This window comes from Catharus ustulatus, chromosome 5 (genome assembly GCF_009819885.2).
Source record: "Catharus ustulatus isolate bCatUst1 chromosome 5, bCatUst1.pri.v2, whole genome shotgun sequence".
In the NCBI taxonomy this organism is placed as follows: domain Eukaryota; kingdom Metazoa; phylum Chordata; class Aves; order Passeriformes; family Turdidae; genus Catharus; species Catharus ustulatus.
The window spans coordinates 74,453,845-74,476,121 of NC_046225.1; the positions used below are offsets into that span (position 1 = coordinate 74,453,845).

Genomic DNA, 22,277 nt, shown 5'->3' on the forward strand with positions numbered 1-22,277 from the left:
CCCCAAACCCTGACACAGTCAGAGTACAAGCCTGACACCCGTCAGGCAGGGTGTTGGCAGCAGTCCATTCCATGGTGGCTGCATCCTCCTGCAGTGACAGATGTGGCTCAGCTGGAGCAGTGCTCCTGTACAAGGTGCAGTTTCCCTCCGCAGCTCCAGTGGTGATGTGGAGAAATCCGGTTTTCCTCTGGAGTCCAGTGGAGAAAGGGGCTCCCTTAGTGTCCCAAACCCTCTGTTTTTATCTTGGTGAAGAAATGTTGGGCTCTTCCCCCTGGCTGGAGCAGCTTCCCAATGGGATGCAGTAATTTTATCAGTGCCACAGTGGGACTCAATGGCCATGAGCAGAAAATGACTGGCTGGAGGAAGGATGGGCTGTGAAAAGATAAAGAACAATGCCCTGCCTGGTTTCAATGGATGCCCATTAGCAGAATATCTCCCGTGGAGATCAGGATCACTGCCCCACCCTCAACAGATGGTGATAGAACAGATACCTTTTATCACACCCTGTATTGTAACCCAAGACAATATTTTTTGTTCAGAGCCCCCCTGCTCTGGACAGGGGCTCATCCAAAAGAAATCCAGGCAGTGACATCCAGAAGGTGTCCAAACACGTCCCTCCCACCTCCATTCCTGTTGCCCAGGAATCTGCAGGATCCCCACATCTCCCACAGGGCTCTGTTTGGAGCACAACCACTCCCACCAACCTCCCTGTCCTGTTTTGGGACTTTCCAGCCTGTGCAGGAAGGAGGGAGCAGGGACAGGTTGGGACAGTGGCAGATGGCAGAGTAGGGGAGCAGGGAGAATCTCATTCCCAAAATTCAGAGGCAACCCCATAAATTAACACCATCCAAACTGCTGCCCCTTTTCCTGGGATTCTGTCCATTTATGAATTGGGCTTTTTTTTTGTTTTAATATCTAGGTTTATATGAGGGATCACTTTAGGGTAGCTCCTGCTGATGAAGGCCAGGGCTGGAGGAGGAATCCCATGGAAGCTGGGGAGATGCAGTGGTTGGAAACAGGGACAAGTTTGCTCTGGATTGTCCCAGATCTTGCTCTGAGACCCACACAGCCATTCCCAGCCTCACCTCAACCTCCTGTCCTCGTGAGCTCCTCCAGGATCCTTGAGTCAAAGGAGGTGGAGGATGCTGGATCCAAGCCTGGATTCCTGTGGCAGGTAACAAATTCGCTCCCTGGAGAATGGCTCATCCCCAGCTCCTGGATGACGATGTTCACCAGGATTTGGGTCCATCTCTGGTCTGGTGATGCCAATGGGAGTCAGAGCCATCTCCAGATGCTCCCAGCTCACCAAATCAGGTAAAAGGTGCAGTTACTCCCCATTAAATGATGAAATAATCCAATTTTTGGCTCCCCAGACTCTCATCCAGGAACTTTGGACTAAAGAAAAAGACAGGGATTGGGCTAAAAGTGGAAATATATAAACAGCATTTCTTTTTAATTTCCATTTTTAAATACAGAGCTTCCTTATACACCCAAGGAATTCCCTCTCCCTCCCTAACAACTCTTATCAAAATAAATCCTTCATTGGAAAATCAACACCAGATCAGGGAAATGTGCTGGGAGAGCCTCTTTAGCAAGGGCAGAAATGGGCCAGAAATCCCTGAACAGGGATCTCCCTCACTTAAAATCCTTCCTCAGAATCCTGGGACAAACCCCTGGTGTCCCAGTGGAGAAGGATTTAACATCCTGGGGGGAAATGAACCCAGCACTGCTGCACATCACTGGAAATCCACCCTGCACTGCAGGGAAAGGGATGAGCTGGATCTGCCCCTGGAAGGATTCTCTTAAACAGGGCTTATCCTGCATTTACACTCCCTCCAGGGAAAGCAGGAGGGGAAAATGAGGGAATATTTAAAATATTTATGTGTTAGGATACACCTTTTCTCAGGTGGGATCATGGGGAAAGGGTTGGTTTGCATTAATTTGAGGGTACTCTGGATAATGTTTGGGGTTTTTTAGCAGCTGAACTTTTGCAGTTTTTTTGGTAAAAGAATTTCTGGTTTCTGGGGTAACAACTCATGGAATGTCCTGACTTTGAAGGGACCCACAAGGATCATTGAGTCAGGTGCAAACATCCAACAGGGAGGAAGGGGAAGGAGGGGACGAACAGCCCCAAAAATCAGAGCCCTCAGTCATGATTTAACCAGTGTGGCCCCACCAGAACCCTCCAGGGTCAGCAGCTCCTCCCTCCCCTGCTGTGCTTTGGATATTCCCTCTCCCATGGGAATAGATGCACTTGGAGCTGCTGGGCACCTCAGGGCACAGCCCAGCTCCAAATGGACACATCCAACACATCCCAGGGGCTGCAGATTCCAGACTTGCCACTAAATGCCAGGATCATAATTCCTCTTTAATATCAGAACATGGTGGAGATGGGATGGAGCTGCCAGCACCTGGCAGGCAAGGGAAGCTCTGCAGTGAAGGGGCTGGAGGGGCAGGACACAGGGAATAGATTTAAACTGCCAGAGGGCAGGGCTGGATGGGATTTTGGGAAGGAATTGTTTCCCTGGGAAGGGTGCTGAGCCCTGGGCACAGGGTGCCCAGATTGCTGTGGCTTCCCCTGGATCCTTGGAAGCGTCCAAGGCGAGGCTGGACAGGGCTTGGAGCACCCTGGGATTGGTGGGAGGGTGTCCCTGCCCTGCCCTGAAGGGGGTGGAATGGGATGAGCTTTGGAGTCCCTTCCAACCCAAACCCATCCCTGAATCCCATAAAATACTGCCCAAGCAGGGCACTGCCCTGGAGGTGCTGTTTTGAAATCAGAGGCACTGGTCCCCAAATTTGAGAAATGTGATGCTTTGCACACCAGAGGTGCCAGCAGAGCTCCTGGGGCAGCAGCTCCAGCCCAAGCTCTGGCACTGCCACCAAAGAGCCCCAACCCCAGCCCTGGGGATGCTCAGGGCACCCAGGGCTGCCCCTCCTGCTCCAGCACCTCTGCAGAACCACCCAGCTCATCCAGCCATGGAAAACTTCCCCAAAACCAGCACTCCAAGACACCAATCCCTGCTGCTGGGTGGATGAGAATTGCTCCCAAAAGTCTTCCCCAGCACTGAAATCCATCCCCTAATGCTTGAATTTGATGGAATTTCCTGCAGCCCCCTGATCACATCACATCTCAAACACCTCACTGTGCAGAGCTCCTGGTTCTCCCCAGTGCTAAGAAGTGCCAGCACCACTCAGGTCAGGAGGGAGAGACTTTATTTTCAAGCTGTTTTCCCAACTCTTTGCATTTTGCTTCCCATTCTGTGGCTGGGGAAGGGGCACTGCTCGTGCAGCAGCAGGAATTTGTGTCATGGATTGAAGAGCAGCCTCTCCAAGTGAGCAGCTCTTTGCAGGAGAGGCAGATGGGGAGCAGAAGCAGCAGCTCCCCCAGGACAGGCTCTTCAATATTTAATGTGACATCAGAGCAGAGCCAAGCAATCCGAGCTCGTGCAGCGTTTTGTACAAGGCAAAGAAAGACACAGCCAGGGAAGTGTGAAAGGAAAACACCCAGGAGCCAAAGAGGAAATGCCTGATTTGTGATTCTAAAGCTTGAAGCTGCAACAACTGCCTCCCCTCTGCTCTGCCCACAGCACTGATGGTTTTGCTCTTTGCAAGCAGCACTGCAGTGGAGTGGCCAGGTTTGGTCCTTCAGTGCTTTAATTAGACAGGAAAACAATTAGAGATGATTCTCTTCTAACATCCACAATACAGAAAACAACCCAGCTCCACCCCATTGTATCTCGTTTAGGTTGTTTTGGGAGCTTGGCAGATGAAAGGAGGACATAAAGGAGATTTCTGAAGGGATGGGGACAACTGCTGGACAGTTCCAAATCCTTCATCATTGCTTATGAGGCAAAGGAGCCCCAAGGAGCAGCCACTGCCAGACACAGGCTCAGGTTCTCCAGGAAAAAATTCCCTCTCAGCCCCTGGGCAGCATTTCCCACAGTGGAAATTCCAGAGCCAGCTCCTAGAAAGGGCTGGGGAAACAGAGAGTTGGGTCAGGGGATGACAGCCAACAGCTTGCAGTGCGTTTTGGGGGAACAGACACAACAGAAGTGCCTGAGCCACCCCTGGCTCTGCCCATCAAAAGGTGAAAACCCTGCAAAGGGCAGATTCAGAATGCAAGAACAATAAGAAAAGGTTGGAAAGGAGCAACAGGAAGGTGTGGACAATGATGGTGTGGATGCCTGGTGGGACACACTGGAAAACAGGAGCTGCTTCTGGTGATGTGACATCTCAGGTCCCTTTCTTGTTGCTGAGAACTCCTCAAAAAACCCCCAACCTGCCCCCTTCCCTCCCACCTCCATTCTCTGGCTCTCTCCAGCTTTGGGGAAACCTCCCAGGAGTGTCCCAGTGTCCAGCAGCCAAAAAACCACGAGCAGAAGTTTGCTAAGTCTCAGTCTCTGGGTGCAGCTGGGGATGTGGAATTTTGGGGAAGAACCACAACTGCAGATAGTGTGGCCATCTACCCTGTTTCCTTCCAGAGATCCCAGCTTCCCTGGATCAGCAGGAAGCTCATGTTGTGTCCCACACTCCTGGGGTGATCTTGAGGCACTTCACCAGCAGCAGCTCTGAGCCAAACCAGCTGAACCCCTCTCCTCCATCCCCCTCCTTTCACTGATGCAGGTCTAAGCAGAGCTTGACATTCATTAAATAACTCCAAATGTTTGGTGCCAGGGAGTTTGGGGGTTGTTGCAGTGCAGTTCTCAGCTGCACTCCCTCAGCAATCCCAGAAAGTGCTGCACTGCTTGTTCAGCAACTTTTCACCAATTTCCCTTCATTTCCATGCACAAACACATCAAATCCCACACACAGCACACCTTCAAAAGCAACAAAATAAAATCTCAGACCAACAAAAACCAGTCAGGTACAAATCCAATTTTAATGGTCAAGCTCACTTCCAGCTCCTACATTCAACGCAAGGATCCAAAACCACAAGTGTGAGAGTAGAATTTGATTCTATCCCCAGTTTCTGATCCTTGTGGCAGCTGTCAAACAGGAACTTCCAAAATCCACTCGTTTCAGAAGCTTCTCCCTACCTTGCAATGCCAGGTGAACTCCCAACAGCTCTTGACACCTTTCAGACTCAGTTCTTTGGCAACAGTTATACAGAGCATTGTGCGTATATAAAGAGCTTATAATAAAACTTCTTTTACATTCTAATTGTCTTAAACCTTCACAGAAGTATTAAAGTGCTCAATCAACTCCAAACAAACCCTCCTTCCCTAGTCAGCTACTTCCTGGAAACGCCTGCAGTTAAGTCAGCAAAACCAGAAGCAAACAAGAAGAGAAAAGGCATGGAAAAATAAAATAAATCCTCTGCAGGATCATGAAAACCCCTTTGGAGACAAGAGGCCTCAAGTCTCACATCTCCCTCCTACCCAAATATTGAGACACAGTCCAAATGTTCAACCAGTCCAAGGCAGCACAGCATTTTTTTCCCCCCATCAAGCTGTGCTGATTTCCCCATCAGTTTATTCTCTGGCCCCTGTGAAACAAAAACCCTGCAGAACAGAATCCTACTGATGCTACAAAGAAAATACAAACGCTGAAGTCACACCGGTGAAAGAAAATAAAAGATACAATCAAGAGTTGTGGTGGATATTTAACCCTCCCTGCTGCCTGGATTTTAAATTCTCTCTGCAACATTTGGACACTATGTGAAAATTGATCTTTCAAAAAAGCTTGAAATGGGGACATTTTCTGCCTTTCTGAGTGGGGGATGGAGGCTCCATCTCAAAAGTTTTTTGTCTGGCAAGACCTGCAGGCCAGTCCACCCCACTGTGACTCTGTGCCACCCAGAGCCTCAAAAGGGGACCAAAGCCACGCTCCCCTGGGCACATCCTGTCCTTCCCTTAAAGCACCCCACAAGGTGATGTTTGCCTGTGGAGACACCAGGAACTCACCCCCAGGACACGTGTGTGTTACAGCTTTACTCAGCCAGGGTGACACCTCTGATTGCAGCTTTGCTGAAATCTTTTGACATCTGTGGGAAAAACATTTTATTTCAGCCTCAGCAGCCCTCTGCACTCCCTGGCTTCCAGCAGGTCCTGAACTGCTGCCTGTCACCTGCCCTTTTGCTGTTGACTGAAGATCAGACAGAGCTCTGCCCCCTCTGAAATCCCTGCTCCTACACCCTCTGAGCGATCCTGGCACAGAAACGACTCAAAAACCAGGAAATCTTGGGGGAAGTGCTCAGAAACACACTCAGGTTTGTAGCTGCTCTTGTCAGACGTGGCAGGAGCCACCCCAAGGTGCCCCCAAGGCTGCTGGAAGCCAAATTCCCTGCCTTGATGCTCTGGGGTGGGCACCCTGACCCTGACCCTTCTCAGAGCAGCTGGGTGCCAGTGAAGGTCGTGGTTCTGCTGTCTGTGACATTGGTTTGGTTGCTAAGATGAGAGGGTTTCCCCTACAATTCCCTCAGGGATGTAAAACCATGGATATGGGAACTCTGGCTGCTCTCCTCCCTCCAGTCTCAATACAAAGGGTTTCGTAAGAAAATGAAAAAAATTAGTTGTGCACACGTGTTTGAGAGCCGTGGGCAGCTCCACAAAGATTAAATTCTTCTGATCCTTAGTGCAAATACACCAAATCTGAGCCTGGCTTAGTGCCAGCACAGGAGCTTTGCACCCAAAGCCTTCCTCCCTCGTGGCTGGGTTGGTCTCCCTCACCACGCTGGGGTGGAGGAAAAAACTCTGCACCATTTACTGGTGAGAAACACTTCTCTGTGCTGATAAATTCATCTTTTACATTCCTCTTCTTCCCTTTCTACTCTTTTGAAAGTTCATCACCGAGGTCCACGATTTTCTGCACGTTTTTTAGCTGTGACCTGTGATGTGCCAAGCACTGAACTAAAGGGCAGCTTGTTTCACAGTACTCCAAGTAAGAAAACTGACCATAGTACAAGCAAAATTAAATAAACTGAAATATAAATGACAGCAGAAGTTAAGATTCATCCAGAAATATAATATAAGGTCTGGGAGTGGGTGGAGGGAACTGGAAATCAGCTACACAACAGAAACAATGAAGTGACCAACAAATATTGATTAGGAGAGAAGAGGAAAACTTTCATTGCATTCTGTACATCAAAATTAAATGAAAAATTCACATGTTGGAGCCTCGAGACAGAATGATGAAGGTCTCAAGCCACAGGAAGGAGAAAGCAAAGAAAACACCTTGAATAAAGCAACACATGAACAAAATCAGTAACTGAGCAGCTTCCAAAGGAATAAAAGTGACCATATCTCAAATGAGAAAAAGCAGCACTGAAGCAGAGAACAGGTATATGGTCAGGACATGGTGGGTAACACTGACTGCACAAAACACTTGTGAATTTGGAAAGAACCAGGCCTATTTGTATATCTATGCAAAATATATACACAACTCCATATGTATATATGTACACATAGGCACTACTGTACATATGTATATGCAACCTCGACACAACTGCCCTCTGGGTGCAAGCAAAAAATGCTGCAGTTGTGCAAAACCTACAATTCTGTGTTTGATTACCCAGGAGAAATGGGAGAAAGATCCAAACTAATGCCCAAACAGCTCAAACCCAGAAGGGGTTTCATCCACAGGGCCGTGTGAGCCCAGCCTCTGAACGTTCCCAGCTCATTTGCAGGAATTAAAAATTCATCCAAAGCTGTGGGTTGTAGCAGTACACATTGCAACTGCTCCCAAACCCATTCATGTGAGACAACAGCCACCATCTCTCCTGCCACCAGTGGTTCAGCGAGGCCATCCCACCCAGAACACCAATTTGGGAATACTGAGTGCACAGGGAATTGGATCAAAGGCCAGGACAGGGCTGCCATTCTATAAAACAAGGGTCAGTTGCTGTTCTTAGTGTTGGGGAAGAGAAGGAAGTGGTGCATTACAAAACCCCCCCAGCCTCAAACAAGGGAACACAGGACAACTCTGGATGCTCCAGCCGTGCAGCCAGGCTGATCTTTGGGGTTGGTGTGCTTGGGGGTGTGGAAAGGAGCGTTTTCCATAAAGCTTGTTCGCCTCACAGCTCCAGAGAGCATCGTCCTCTCCAGCCCAAGGCTCCCTTGGTCTGGCACAGCTGTGCCAGGAGTGCATTGCCAACGTCAGAGCACGAAGAAAGTGGTGAAAGGAAACTGCAGGAGATGGTCCCACGGCTTTTGTGGCCCCAAGGAGCTGTCCCTGCTGCCCTCAGTACTCTGCATCCATGGCATCCAGGTACTTGGCCTCGATGATCCTCGGGAGCAGGTTGTACCTAAGGCAGAGCAGAGAGGGGGAGTCAGTCCTGCTTTAAACCTGGTTTGTGCAGTCCTGGTTTTGTCTCTGCCTCAAATCTCCTGGGTGAGTTTGGCCAAGCTGAGGGGGACACAAAGTGGGGACAGCAAAACCAACCAATCCTGCAAGCAAACACAGTGTTTAGTTATGGGAACAGCAGTGCCAGGCTCCCTCTGGAAGAGTTTTCTTCAGCTGGAAAGGAGAGAGAACATCCTCATCCTCACAGGAGAAAACATCAACATCCTCACAGGAGAGAACATCCTCACAGGAAAATCCTCATCCTCACATCCTCTCATCCTCACAGGAGAGAACATCCTCATCTCATCCTCACAGAGGAATGTCACTTTCCTAAAGCTCTGTCACCACCAAGTCCTCAGGGTGACAAAAACAAAGGTGAAGAGCCATGACTCCAAACAAGACCATCCCAACCTGGTGTCTGGTTTCTCCACGTGGAGACAGAGATTCCTTACTTTAAAAAAATTAATTTGATTTTTGCAAGAACATCCTCACAGATTAATGTGTTTGGGTTAGACAGGTGCTGTGAAGTTGCTCCTGCAAATCCCAGTGCACATTTATGGGGCATGTTCCCTTGTTTAACAAGGAAGAGACTCTTCAGCTGTTAAAATAACTCATCAAACACCAAAAAAAGCAGCTTCAGGTTTCAGCAGCTGTGCAAGAGATTCCAAACATCACTTATTAATGAGAAACACCAGGATATCCTTAAATAGACCCAGCAGAAAAAATGCTTGAGAGCCCAGATAACAGACAACTTGGAGAGAAGATTCTTCTGTGGGCAGCCAAAAACTCCTCATCCCAAAGTTCTGAATCTAAGCCAGGAACTGGGAATACCCAAAGAGATCAAGTTTTCTTCCAGCAGGCTGCTTTCCACTGCTGTAATGGATTTCAGTGGCTTCTCAGTATCTGTCTAAGACCACAGCAGTGATCCCTCACTAATGACAACACAAATCATGCTTCTAAAGCTGTTGGATGGATGGAAATGTGGCTTTGGGATGTGGCTGGTGCTCTGGATGGGACACCAAGCCATGCCTCACTCATTTGTGTTTGATTCTTGAATTTGCCTCCTGGCTACTGTCCCATCTCCTCTTTCTCCCTTCACTTCATAAAAAAAAACAAAAAAAAGGAGAAAATATATTAAATTTCTCCAACTGCCTCATCTATTTAGTGCCAAATCTTTGAGAAAAAGTCATTAACTACAGGGCTCATGGATCATGGTGCTGCCTTCTTGGCTGGAGGCCACAGAAACGACATGAGGGCAAAAGAAATCAGAGGAAGGAAAGCCAAGGGCAAATTTCCATGCTGTGCCAGGCAGCAGCATCTTCCCCTTGGCAGCAGGGCTGATTCTCCAGCTGCTGGGAAAAAACTGCCCTGGAAAGAGAAATGAGTGAGCAACACAGAGGGTATAAAGTGACAGCACCTTATTTACTGAAAAGAAGATGTATTTGCATTTTAGTATCTAGCTCTTAGCACAGATCAGGTTTTTTGACTGCATTCTCTCCACACTAATTTGAGTTTTTTGTATCATGTCCAACACCTGAATTTGGCTGAGTGTGCCCCACGTTCTCTGCTCTGCACTGAGCTCTCCTGTGTGCAAAGCTGTGATTCCCACAAGAGCCACTCATGCAGCACAGCTCACAGCACCCAGGCACCCCAAGTGTGAAGGGAACAATAATTTCTGTGTTTTCCCAACCTGTTTATCTTTTAAAATCCAGCCCACATGGCTCTGACATGATCCTGTTGAAAGGCACAGCAGCTGTGACATTTGCTTTTGTTTCAGGAAGGACTGGACCCATCTTCAGCAGCCAAGGAAAACACCACAGTAGGTGATGCAGATCAGCAAATTGCCATCCTGAACTTTGGGATCACAGGGAAAAGCTCTGGGACTGCAAGCTCAAACTCAAGCAGATGTCACTGGTACCATGCTGGCCTAAAAATAATCAAGTGGACTGGAAATTTGATTTCTCCTTCCAAGATCTTATTATGGCCTCTCATTAGATCCAAGGGACTCAGAGCATGAATGATTTAACTGGAGAAGGATGGGCAGTGGCTGCTAATGAACCCCAAGGAAAAAATTAGCTAAATTTCTTAACGACTCTCTCTCAAGACTGCAGGATATTGTGGGGTCCTCCCAGTTTAAAAATATATTTTAAGTCTAAATGTGGCCAGTTTCATCCAAGTGATCACTGACAGGGGCACCCCAGAAGTGCAGGAGGTCTGTGAGGTCACCACAGCACTGGTAAGAGATAAGGATTCCTCTTAGGAAAAGCTTCCAGCTCTGCAGAGAGCACTGGCCTGAGGAAATCAAATTGCAAAGTGATAAGGAACATTATCAAGTATCACCTAGAGGTTTGGGCTGTGGCTGCACAGGAAGATAAGGTACTAAAAAGCAGAGTTTTTGCCTCCTGAGAAGCTGGAAGAAGAGCACTTGCCAGCACAGAACCCTCTGCAGCAGTGAAATCCTGATTCCTCCTCAGGCTTGGTAAAAAAAAACCCAAACTCTCCTCATTACCCATTTTCCAGGAGCTGGTTAGTCTGGAAAAGCAGAAATTCCTCCTGAACCACTCACACTTCATGCAGGGATTGGAAGGGACCTCTGGAAGATCACCACTCCAATCCCCTGGAGCAGGTGACACAGGAATATGTCCAGGTGGGTTTGGAATGTCTCCAGAGAGGGAGACTCCATAGCCTGGGCAGCTGTTCCAGGACTCTGCCACCCTCAACATAAAAAGTTCTTCCTCATGTTGAGGTGGAACTTCTTGTGTTTTAATTGGTGGCCTTTAGTCCTTGTCCTGTCACTGGGCACCACTGGAAAGTCTGGCACCATCCTGGAGATATTTAAATGGATTGGTGAGATCTCCTCTCACTCTTCTCTTCTCCAGATCTAAACAAGCCCAGCTCCAAGTTTCTCCTCTCCTCAGACTTAATAATAATAAAAAAACCAAAACACCCAGCATGGGAGACAGGGAAAAAAAGCCAAGTTTCCTACCTGATGGGGATCATCCCTATCATGATGAGGGGGAAGATCATCTTCATGTAAGCAGGGGTGACATTCCAAAGCCACAGAGGATGAGGAGCTGCAGGACCTGCAGGCCTGTGAAATAGTGGATCTTCCTCTGGGGAACTCTGCGGATGTAATGGGTCGGAGGATAAGCAGTCTGGGAAAGAGAAGAACCACACATTAGACATGCTGGCTGCCAGAATCCAGATTTTGAACTCTCTGTGCTTCAGGAGAACACTGCTTTTGACCTGAGGCCTTGGATTCAGCTCCTAAATGTGAGTGATGAAGTAAAAATACGAGTGTATAGTGAATTAGAAGTGTGTGATTTCACATGGTGAAGGGTTTTAAATTTGAGGGTTTTATAGTACAGCAATAGGTATGGGACAAGATGGAAGTTTTTTAGGTGTTAGCTCTTTCTTTGTTCATCTTCTTCTTCATGGATTTCAGGTAGTAGTTGCTTGTTGGTCAGTCAGTGTCACTCTAAGGGTCATGGAAATCTGTTTTTTGGGTCAAAAGTGTAAATAATATAGGTGTTAATTCTCTACTGGACTGTTGTTTAGCTTGTAGCAGCTGCACTTGAGGCCATTTTTCCTGCTTCTAGCAAGAAGCTGGAAGTGCTGTTTTACTCTCTGGACTTTCTGATAGATAAATAAACATCCAAGCCCAAACAGAAAAAACTGTTTCAATCGTGCTTCTGTTAATCCTGGCTCTGAAGAAAAGCAGCTGAGACTGATGACAAAGCACTAATTAATTGGTGCAAGCCCCCACACTGCTGGCCACACAGAGATGCAGGGACCTGGACTTGTGACAGCAGAATGGGTTTGGGACACCAGGGTTTGAGGGAAGTCATCAATTTGTACAAGCAATGCATCAACATCAGGGTCCTTAAAAGGTTCAGCAGCTGAATTTGTAGGGTTAATTCCAGTGCCTGAAAGCACAGCTCAGGCAGCAAGACCCAGAGGATGACTGGCACTGGAGCCTGGAGAGAAGACAGGACACACTCAGGGCCAGGACTGCCTCTGGGAACATCTGGAATCTCCTGGGAAGTGCAGTGAGGAGATTCCCTGAGCAGGACTGGGATTGGCAGGGCTGCACTGCCCTGGGGGGTGTGCAGGGGAGGACAGCAGATGCATCCAGGTGTTGTTCCTCCACCTCCACCTCCCAGCCAGCTCCTCATCACTTCAGAGCCTTCCAAGGCTCCAGGCTTGCCCTGATGCTCCCACCCTTGGCTGAACCCCATTAGGGGAAGACCAGGAGATGAGGGAAGTGTGTGCTCAGACTGCAGGGATTTTCTCAGCTCCTATAAGCCACCCATTTTTGAGAAATAAGGGGAAAAAAATGACATTAATAGGCTAGTTTCTTTTGACAGTTCCTTGGTCATGTCTGAGCACAGGCTTTGACTCACTGTCTATACATCAATGAAGAGGATGAGCAGACTGTCTGCTGGCACCAGCACAGCCTCAGTGGCTTTCAGATTGTGCCATGACTCATTAAAAGGTTTCCACAAAAGGGAGTTTTCCATATTTGAGAATACTTTTTAATTTAATAACCTGGAAAATTCCACACGTAATTCTACTAAAACCAGAAGTACTAAGTCACATAGATCAGTAGCTGTTCAACCCTCATTCAAAAAATTGACATGACAAATGCAATCTTTACCCAAATTTCAGTTTTAACCTCTGGGATGTAATACTGGAGATCAAGACAGATTAGCAGAGATGCAGAGCCAAATGTTGGGCTTATTAAACCCTTGTTACATAAGAGAAGGTGAGCTGGAGATTGCTGCAGGTACCACCCACACTGTGAAACAACACCTTTTTACACCTCTAACAGAGACAGATTTAAAAAACATCTCCCAGGTTTGTTTTCAGCCCACATCACAGAGGTTCAATAACACAAGTAATTTCATTTTGAGTTTAAAAATCCCATCTTGTGGTATTTCACACAAAATGAAAGTGCAAAACAGCACCAAAACAATCACCTGCCTGAAGCTTTGTTGGGGAAATCAAAGATCAATCATTTCCTGATGTTGTGCTTTTTATGTTATTACTTTTATAAATGCATGAACTCTGCAGACGACACGACAGCACCAGGGGGGTTTAAAATGTCCCAAAAAAAATCTCACAAAAAAAAATATAAAAAAAGTGAGAGAGCAACAGTTTGAAGAGTTGTGTGCTCAGGGTGCAAACCCAAGTGCAGGTACCTGTTCCTTGAGCAGCAGAGGCCACCCTTTCAAAGAGCTGGTTGCCATCGATGGAGGTGAGGGCGATGTAGAGGAAGAGGCCGAAGAGCACCGGCTTTGGGATCCACTGCAGGGGGAAGGGCAGCAGCAGCAGGGAAAGCCCCACCATGAAATTCGCCACCAGGCTCGTCAGCCGCGTCTCCTTCACGCTCACAATCCTGGAAAGCAGGAAAAGAAGGGTTAGGAGATGGGGGGAAAGCCCAAAATCCATCATTTATCCCAGTGGCTGCTCCGTGGAGGAGCAGGACACGTGCCTCAGGGAAAGGGAAACTCATCCCCACCACACTGAGATCAGCACTGCTGACAACTGAGGAGGCAAGAGCCTGGCTGGAGCCAGGCCAGGCACTTAATCCACAGCTCAACAGAGCAGCTGGAAAAGTGCCCAATTCCCCTTCTGCAAAACTCTACAGATCCTATCCTGAACTAAATTGCCCTCAAAACTGATTTTGTTTAGCACTATGCAGAAAAAAAACAAACAAAAAAAACAAACCAGGCAAGAATCCTCTTTCTGGTCAGTAATCCTTCCCTTGATTTACCCTGGGCAACTGGCTTCTGTCCCAAGGAACCTCTTGGAGAAAAAAAACAAAAAAACAACAGAAAGTCAGCATTCTCCAGCCAGCGAGTCAGCATTTCTGATGGATACGAGATCTCCCTGCTTACATGGAAGGGAATGCTGAGAGCACCACACAGGGATTCAGTCCTGCTGTGGGCAATTGCCTATTACCATGCAAAACATGTCATTAATTAATGCAGATTTTCCAGAGCTGACAGGCCACAAATTAAGCTTTTCTAAGGGGAAGACTGACAGGAAAGCAGGCAGCAGCTTTAGCAGCCTGCTCAAGGGGAGGCTGCTGTGTTTGCTTTGCACTGCAGCTAAACCTGTGAGCATCTCCTCCCAGACTGAAAAAAATCACAGAAACAATAGGAGGAAAGAAAACCCACATCTGTCAAGACTACTTACAAAGAGAGAAAAAGAGGATTCCTAAATTTTATTTTTTTTTTAAATAAGATAAATCCAGTAATTCAGTGGATAAGCCAGTGAATAAATCCTCCTATTAGGAGGGAAAATTTTTGTCCATAGGCTGGTTTGGTGTCATTTAGTGACCTCATTCCCTGGATGAGACCCCTCAAATTCAGAACTAACCCTTTACACAAATTTCTCTGAGGATTAACATCAAAGATCTATCAAAACACACTTCCCTCCTTTGCACATGCACTGCTAGGACTTCCTAACTCCTTCTTTCCTACATAAAATTGAATTATTACAATATTAAGTTGGAGAGTTTTGCTCAGAAGTAAGGTCAGGATGAACTTCAAATCTGTTTATACCCTCAAGGAGCAAAATGAAGCTGAGGGGATGAAGGATCCCACACCTGTATTTGGAGAGGGAAGGGAAAGGTGCCAGCCCAAAGCTTGCTCTGAGAATTTGGACAACAAGGCAGAATTAACATCAGTAGTCATGAGAGCCAAGGAATAACAGGTACCACAAACAGCTCCTGAAATCATCCAGGATTACCAGGACCTTCCAACAGGTTTAAACCACAGCTTTTCTCCTTCCAAACAGAATTTTGTTGGATGCTCTGGCAAGTCTCTTATGTCCAAGGGGTCCCTGCCAGTGCCTGGAGAAGCTGAGGGAGAGCAGAAGCTCTTCACTCCTGCCAGCTCTGGTACAACTGGGACATCACCTAAATGGGTTTGGCATTTCCCACTGCCTCCAGGTCTGGATCACCACAGAAATCCTGGAGATGAACAGAGCCAAGCAGCTCCAAGTGCAACTGGAAGTGCTGGACCAGAGTAATTCCAGGGTCTGGCCACTGCAGAGCTGCCAGAACCATGATGAGCCTCTGAGGTGGCTCAGAGAAGCAGGAGTTTAATGATTTAACATCATCTAGGTACAGCCAGAGTTCCTCCAGCACCAGGTCAGCCACAGAGGAAGAATTTCTGCTATTTCACACAGAGATCTCTCCTCCTGCTGGGGAGGCTCCTGCCCTACAAGCACACACAAGTCTGCAAGGGAAATCACGCGAATGGAAGAGCTCAGGAAAAAAAACCACCACGAATTTCAATCAAATTTTCAAAACCACATTTCAGTCAGATGTAAGGTTGCAAGTACAAGCTGAGAGTGGCAGCCCTTTGCTAAGAGGTTTCTGAAGTTCATGGAATTTTCTACAGCCATCTCTTTGGGATGCAGCAATCACAGCACTGTGCTTAATCACAGACAAGATGTGCTGCAATTGCTGCCAGCTCCTGCAAATGCCATTTATTAGTTTGGAATATTTTATCAGAACATAGCTAAAATTGCTCATAATTGGCCAAACATGGTATTTTTAAAACTGATGTTCCCAGCTTTGGATTGGTCTTCTGCTAATTCTAGCACCTCATTTCCAGAATAAGAACATCACAGTCACATTAAATCAACAGAGGAATCCTTGATTTCCATGTGTTCAGAATCTGGTTTGGCCCTTGAGGAAACAGCTCCAGAAAGTCTGGGCTGTGATGGAAATAAAGTAATTAATGGAGATTAAAGAGCATAATCCAGGCTCATTTCCCCAAAATCCTCTAAATATGGCTAGCATGGGATTAGCCATTCCTGAACTTCTCCAAGTAAGCAACAAGAGCCTGTTTGCAGATTGCCACAGGAAACTTAAATCGTTTCTCTACAGGGGAGAAGAAAATTTTGCTTTCACTGTGACAGATCTTTATCCTTGTTTATATCATCATCCTGTGGGAGCTTTGATTTGAGTGCAGGGAAGGAGCCTGCCAAGGGAGACAGAGCTGATTTTCTAATTGAGCTTCATTTCTTTTTCAGCAGAGCTGGCTAAGAGGGGAAAAAAAAAAAAAAAAGATGACTATTGCTTGGAGCCTCCTGTTCTAGCCTCAGTGCTTTGCAGAGAACAAAAAGCTTTGGTCTCAAAGGGAGTTCAAAGCTCCAGAAAACCCTCATTCCCTTTTTCACTCTCAATATCCAGTTCCCAGCACAGATTTGCCTCCAGCAGAGCAGAGCTGTGCTGTGCCATGAAGGAACACACTCAGGGAGACCAGGGCAGCCCCCAGCCCTTCCAGGACAATCACTGGAGCTGTACCTAGGTCAGAGTGGGTAAAAAAGCCTCTCTGGGGCTTCTTCTTTGGGGTAGCTGGGTGAAGGAGGAGAGGATAAGAGCAGGGATTAGTCCTCAGTTCAGGCAGGGGACTTGACTTTGTCAAGGCAAAGCCAGAATACAGAATCATGACAGTGGAAAAGCAGGAAAAAGAGGCACTTGGATATTAAAAGTGACAACAGGAGACACAGGAGGGAGGTTTGGCACGTGGGTTTCAAAGTCTGAGTTCTGCACGTATCAAAGAAACAGAGTGGAGGTACCCCAGAGCACATCATGGATACAGGAGCAAGGGCATGGATTAAAACCCTACAGAACTCAAATTTCAAAGCTGATTTTTTCTTTAAATAGGGTTTAGCATTTATTCAAGAGAGATATAGGTGTGGAAACAACTGAGAGCAACATATCCTAATGGGAATACAAACCCAAGGAAAAGATCCACAGAAGAGTTACAGGGAGCAGCAGAACTCAGCAATTCCCAGATGTGGAAGGTGAAATCTGTCCATCCCTGACCCAAAAATCAGCTGTGCCTGGCTGGGCTGGGCCATTTGGCACCAAACCAAGCCTGAAGGCAAGACTGAGATTAAGACAGACCCACTCCATCCCCCAAAGTCAATGATCACTTAGCCTCACTTTTGGTAAGTGGCAGCTCAGAAAATGGAAACCAAGGCAGGATAATTAAAACTAATGGTATGTGAATGGAAATTACCACTTCTGTGGTAAAAGCACTCAACTGCAACAGACTGAGATCAAACAGGCCAGATCTGCTCCAGAGCAGAGGCTGTTCCATGAGAAAAAGGGTTTTAATTTTTCTTTAATAGATCTGTGATAAGAATGTGTTGCTCAACTCAGGGCAGCAGAAGAGTTGGTCTTAAATAGAAACCCATGACCCAGCCATGGCTTCACACTTGTTTTTGCTTAAAACCCAGAGAATTTAAGCATCTCCTTCCCAAAATGTGGTGGCAGATGTTATGGGAGCTCTGAAATAATGGTGCATTTTTCCTCCCCTTCGTAATAACCACCAGACAGGTTTCAGGCAGTGAATCAGCTCTGGATTCTTTCTGGGGAAAGCATCCGGAGAGATCCAGCCAAAGCATCTCCTCAGCTTCCCACAAGGCTGAGACTGAAAATGGCCTTGGCTGACTTTTCCAGAGGAGAATTTGCAGTGGAGTGGGTGGGACCCCTGTAGGGTGCTGCCTCTGGCCAGAGCATGAATTGGAGTGCAGGGGATGAAGCCAAATCAAGGCTCACTGGGTGCATCTCTCTCAAAAGAACACAGTAACACAACTCTTCTTGCAAGCAGCAAGAAAGAGTGATTTACTGAAAAAGTCATGGCACTTCCATAAGGAAGATTGTGAGAAACAAAGTAGAAAAGACTCATTGGTCAAAGAAGGCAACACTTCTTTGAAAACACACTTTTGTGAACAATATTATGTCTATTAGGTATTCAGCAGGTGTTTATTCATTTTTATTTGTGGGTTTAATCATTGTTATTTGTGGGTAACTATCTGAGGCCTAGGAAAATCCAGCCAGGATTTTTCCCAGGCTGAAGGAGCCTTGCTCTCAGGCTCCTCAAGGATGAGGAACCCAAAACAACGATTACACACTGGCTAGTGGTCTGTGACACCAGTCACAGAGTGTGTTCCTAAAGGGCTGCTCCTCCTCTGCCCAATGAACTTTCTCTAAATTGTTTTGCACGATGTATACTATTTAAACTCGTGATTTCCTTGAATAAATGCTGTTTCTTGCTCATGTAAGAGAGTGCCACGTTACCGTGCCTTTCACTGCTCAGGACCCACGTACAGGAACAGTTATTAACTCCTGTCCTTGAACACAAGGTTGCCCTGTTGGTCCCCAGCACAACCCTAACAACATCTCTCCATCACTTTCACATCTGGAACACAACAACCCACAGCTCCCAAAGGACTGGGAAGCCACAAAGGAATCCAAAGGGCTCTACTTACGTCTCGTAGATGTGTCCACTCTCCACCCTCTCCTCCACGTAGGCCAGGGCCCGGACGTGCATGGGGGAGTGCGGGAAGGCGGCGTGGATCCAGGGCAGCCCGAACACCGACAGCCCCGTGTTGATCAGCGCCACGAGCAGCAGGTCCCAGTGATAGGCTGTGCCCTTCACCAGCCTGCAACGAGGGTGGGGACAGCAGTGAGAGCTGGTGCAAACCCTGTTGAGCACTCTCACACACACACACACAGATTTCACACCTCTGGATTTACTGTTTGCACGGTGTGGACACTAAAGGTAGGGAAATGTGATGGTTTGTTCACAATGATGTTGTCATCTGGAAAGAACAACTCCAAGCAGAAAGGCAGCCCACTGAAGTAACACTTCATCAGTGTTTTTCTCCTACATTTATCACAGAGTCTACACAAAATCCATGTGTGTGTTTGCTCGTAGAGTCTGTGCAGAGAGCAGATAAATCCTGAGCATCTGTTGTCAAAGCACTGACACTGAAGTTCCTTGTTTGCAACCCCGATCTCTCCTTCCCCACGAGCAGAACACGTGCTCAGTATGCTGCAGTAATCCCCTAATTATGTAATTGCTACTGCATGATAAGAAAATGGGACAGGAATTCATTAAACTTCAGCTCCTCCTTGGTAGTCACAGAATCATGGAATGGATCACAGAATGGTTTGGGTTGGAAGGAACCTTAAAGATCATACAGTTCCAATCCCCTGCCATGGGCACAGACACTTTTCACTATCCCAGGTTGCTCCAAACCCCATCCTACCTGTCCTTAGACACTCCCAGGGATGGGACAGCCACAGCTTCTCTGGGCAACACACTCCAAAAGGTTGGTAGCCAGGCAAGGAGGTTTGCTCCTAAGTTCATCAAATGCTGCAGAGCTCCCTGTTTTGATTTTTAGGGGATGGGGAATCTGAAGCCTTCACTGAGCAATCTGAGCACAAACACTATTCCAGGACTGTGCAGAAAGCAGCACCAAGAACTCACCTTTATCTGTTTTAACCTTGCCATTTTTTCCAAGTCTGCCCCTTTCCTAAATACTCCCAATCTTGTACCATAATAGCTGAGCTATTATGAGTAAAGTTTAGAAAAAAGGCTGGGGAAGGATCCAGCTCTCAGACTTCAAACCTTCACTGAAAGGTCTAAGGCTGTGTCTCTGCCACTGGAGCACTCGACATCCTCACACAACGCAAGGGATCAGCTGAATTCTCTCTGGGCACCACCAGCTGGGAGGGAAGAGTCATTTAAATGTTGCTGCCACCCAAACAGGTTCCACTAAACACTTCAGCACAGACCTGGACCCATCCAAGACACTCCTGGACAGGAGGCACATGGAGCTGGCAGAGTTGACCCAGCACATGAAGATCAAAGCCATTGTTTGGGCAGCAGAAATCTTGGGTGGGGCTCAGCTTTGGGACAAAAGCCTGGTCCCACTGGGAGTGTCCCCTTGCAGTGACTGAGGAGGCTGTGGGTGAGTGGGTCAGGTAGGTATCTACCCTGCAAAGCCTCTGGAAGGTGCTGGCAGGAAGGGTGGGATTGCAAACGCGTTTCCTGCGTTGGCTCGCGCTTTGGAAACACCGCTCCTGCTCACGTGCTGCTTTCTCTGAGCAAAGGCACCTTCAGCACCCTCAGGGTTATTGTTTGCTGGCCTCCCCATTCTTTTCAGAAGGCTTTAAGGACATCAACCTGCTGGAATGAATCCAGAGGAGGCCACTAAGATTATCAGAGGGATGAAGCACCTCTGCTGTGAGACAATAGGGATTGTTCAGCCTGGAGAAGAAAGGCTTTGGGGTGACCTAATTCCAGCCTTCCAGGACCTGAAGGGAGCTACAAGGATGATGGGGAGAGACTCTACAAGGGCCTGGAGTGGCAGGACAAGGAGGGAATGGACTCAAATGGACAAAAAGTAGGTTTAAATGAGATACTAGAAAATATTCCTTCCCTGTATGGATGGTGAGGCCTTGGCACACCAGAGAAGCTGTGGCTGCCCCTGGATCCCTGGAAGTGTCCAAGGCCACGTTGGATGGGGGTTGGAGCAGCCTGGGACAGTGCAAGGTGTCTGTGATGGCACCACAAACAGATGGTGTCAAGTCCTGGTTTTTCCATCTTTAAAAATCCCAACACCTGATCAGCATCAGCTCAGCCCTGTACCCAAGCACTCTGAAAAACTCCAAAGAACATTTTACATTCCTTAAAGACAGTCTAGTGGAAAATACCAAAAGTTTAGAAGAGATTCCTACTAGCCAAGAGATGACCCACTTACATACAGATTTATGCAACACTTAAAGGGATATAATAGAGATAAGAGGTGGTCAAAGGAAACTAAATTAGTGGAGCTGAATTCAAGCTTGTCTCCTCTCTCCTAATACTGTGTCACTCCAGCTACAACATGGAGAATGCTAATGGATATTATGCAAGGAGAGAACCCTCCCACGCATCACATTAGCAAAGAATCCTCGGAGACGTGGTAGTTTCCCTGGAAAAAAGTCATCCACGTTCATTCTTGACATCACATCTGATTGCAGTTGGCACAAAAACATCAGAGGGAATATTTTAATAGTGCAAAATATCAAGTTTGCACAGAAGTGAGACTTACCAGACATTAGGCATATTGTTTTATTGGACTTTCACCTTTTTTTACTTGGAATTTACCAGCTCCAAATACTCCTGATGCTCAGCTGCAGCACGCTGTGCTACAACATTTATGTAGGTCATTGACTTCTCATTTTCAACAAATTCTCTTTACTGCAAGAGCAGTGCAAGTGTCCACATGTGCCAGACACTCCCTAAATATCTTGAGGTGCATCCAAAGACCTCAAACCGTGCAAAATATCCACTTCACATTCACTATGCCACCTCTTGGCTCCCAAAACTCTTCCTGAAAAATGCCTTGAGGGTTTTAGGGGTCAAATGATGATGTTGAGCAGAGAGAAAAGAAGAAACAGGTTGAGGTGATGAGTTCATGTAGGATTTGTGGTTTTGGCTCACCGCCACAAGACTGGGTTTTGGGGATGGTGAGGAGTTAAGTAGCAGAGCTATCTCCACCTGTGACAACAGGAATTCTTAAACACACAATGCTGAACACATTTTCTGATGCTCAGACAAGCTTTGGGCGAGCAGTGGTGGTGACAAAGCCAGGGAAAAGCAGCACCAACGGTGTTACCTGTTCTCCGGGGCGTTGGTGAGGGACGCGACGATGTTCTGCTCGATGAAGAAGAGCATGGAGAGGAGAAATCCCAGTCCCATGGCACTCATCACCGACCCAATGGACAGGGACTGCACAGGGGCCAGCACAAACAAGCTGTCAGAGGCGTTGTAGTTGAATTTGGACACTGCAAAGAGGAGGGGAAGGATGTTAGGAGGCACCTTCTTGTCCAGCCATCAACGTTTTACCCACAGTATGGGGAAGCAAGCAGGAAAACAGGCGTGATGCTCTGGCATGTGGGAGCCTGGAGGCCATGGAAGATGGGTCCATCTGGCTGGTTTGGTTTATTTTTTACCTCCTTCCACTTAGGACTTGGCTGCCATCCTGATGGGACAGATTACTGGTAGTCCTAGCGAGGCATTACAGATATTGGAGCAAAACAAAAGAGGGAAATTTGTTTTGATTCAAGGTGTTTTTAGACAAGGAAGCCTTGTTTCTAACCAGCACCGTAATGCTCAGCTCATCAACCCACAAAA

The 22,277-nt window shown here is 47.2% G+C and overlaps 1 protein-coding gene across 1 annotated transcript in view; it reads right to left on the reverse strand.

Annotated features, from left to right (window-relative positions):
* Window positions 1–4,860: 4,860 nt before the first annotated feature.
* SLC4A11 (solute carrier family 4 member 11) overlaps window positions 4,861–22,277 on the reverse strand; it is a 90,260-nt gene continuing 72,843 nt past the window's right edge. The window contains 7 exon segments of the mRNA XM_033060532.1: window positions 4,861–8,242; window positions 11,267–11,318; window positions 11,321–11,435; window positions 13,482–13,499; window positions 13,501–13,678; window positions 18,580–18,753; window positions 21,760–21,928. Of these exon segments, the coding sequence (XP_032916423.1) occupies window positions 8,179–8,242; window positions 11,267–11,318; window positions 11,321–11,435; window positions 13,482–13,499; window positions 13,501–13,678; window positions 18,580–18,753; window positions 21,760–21,928 (770 nt within the window). The 3' untranslated portion in view covers window positions 4,861–8,178.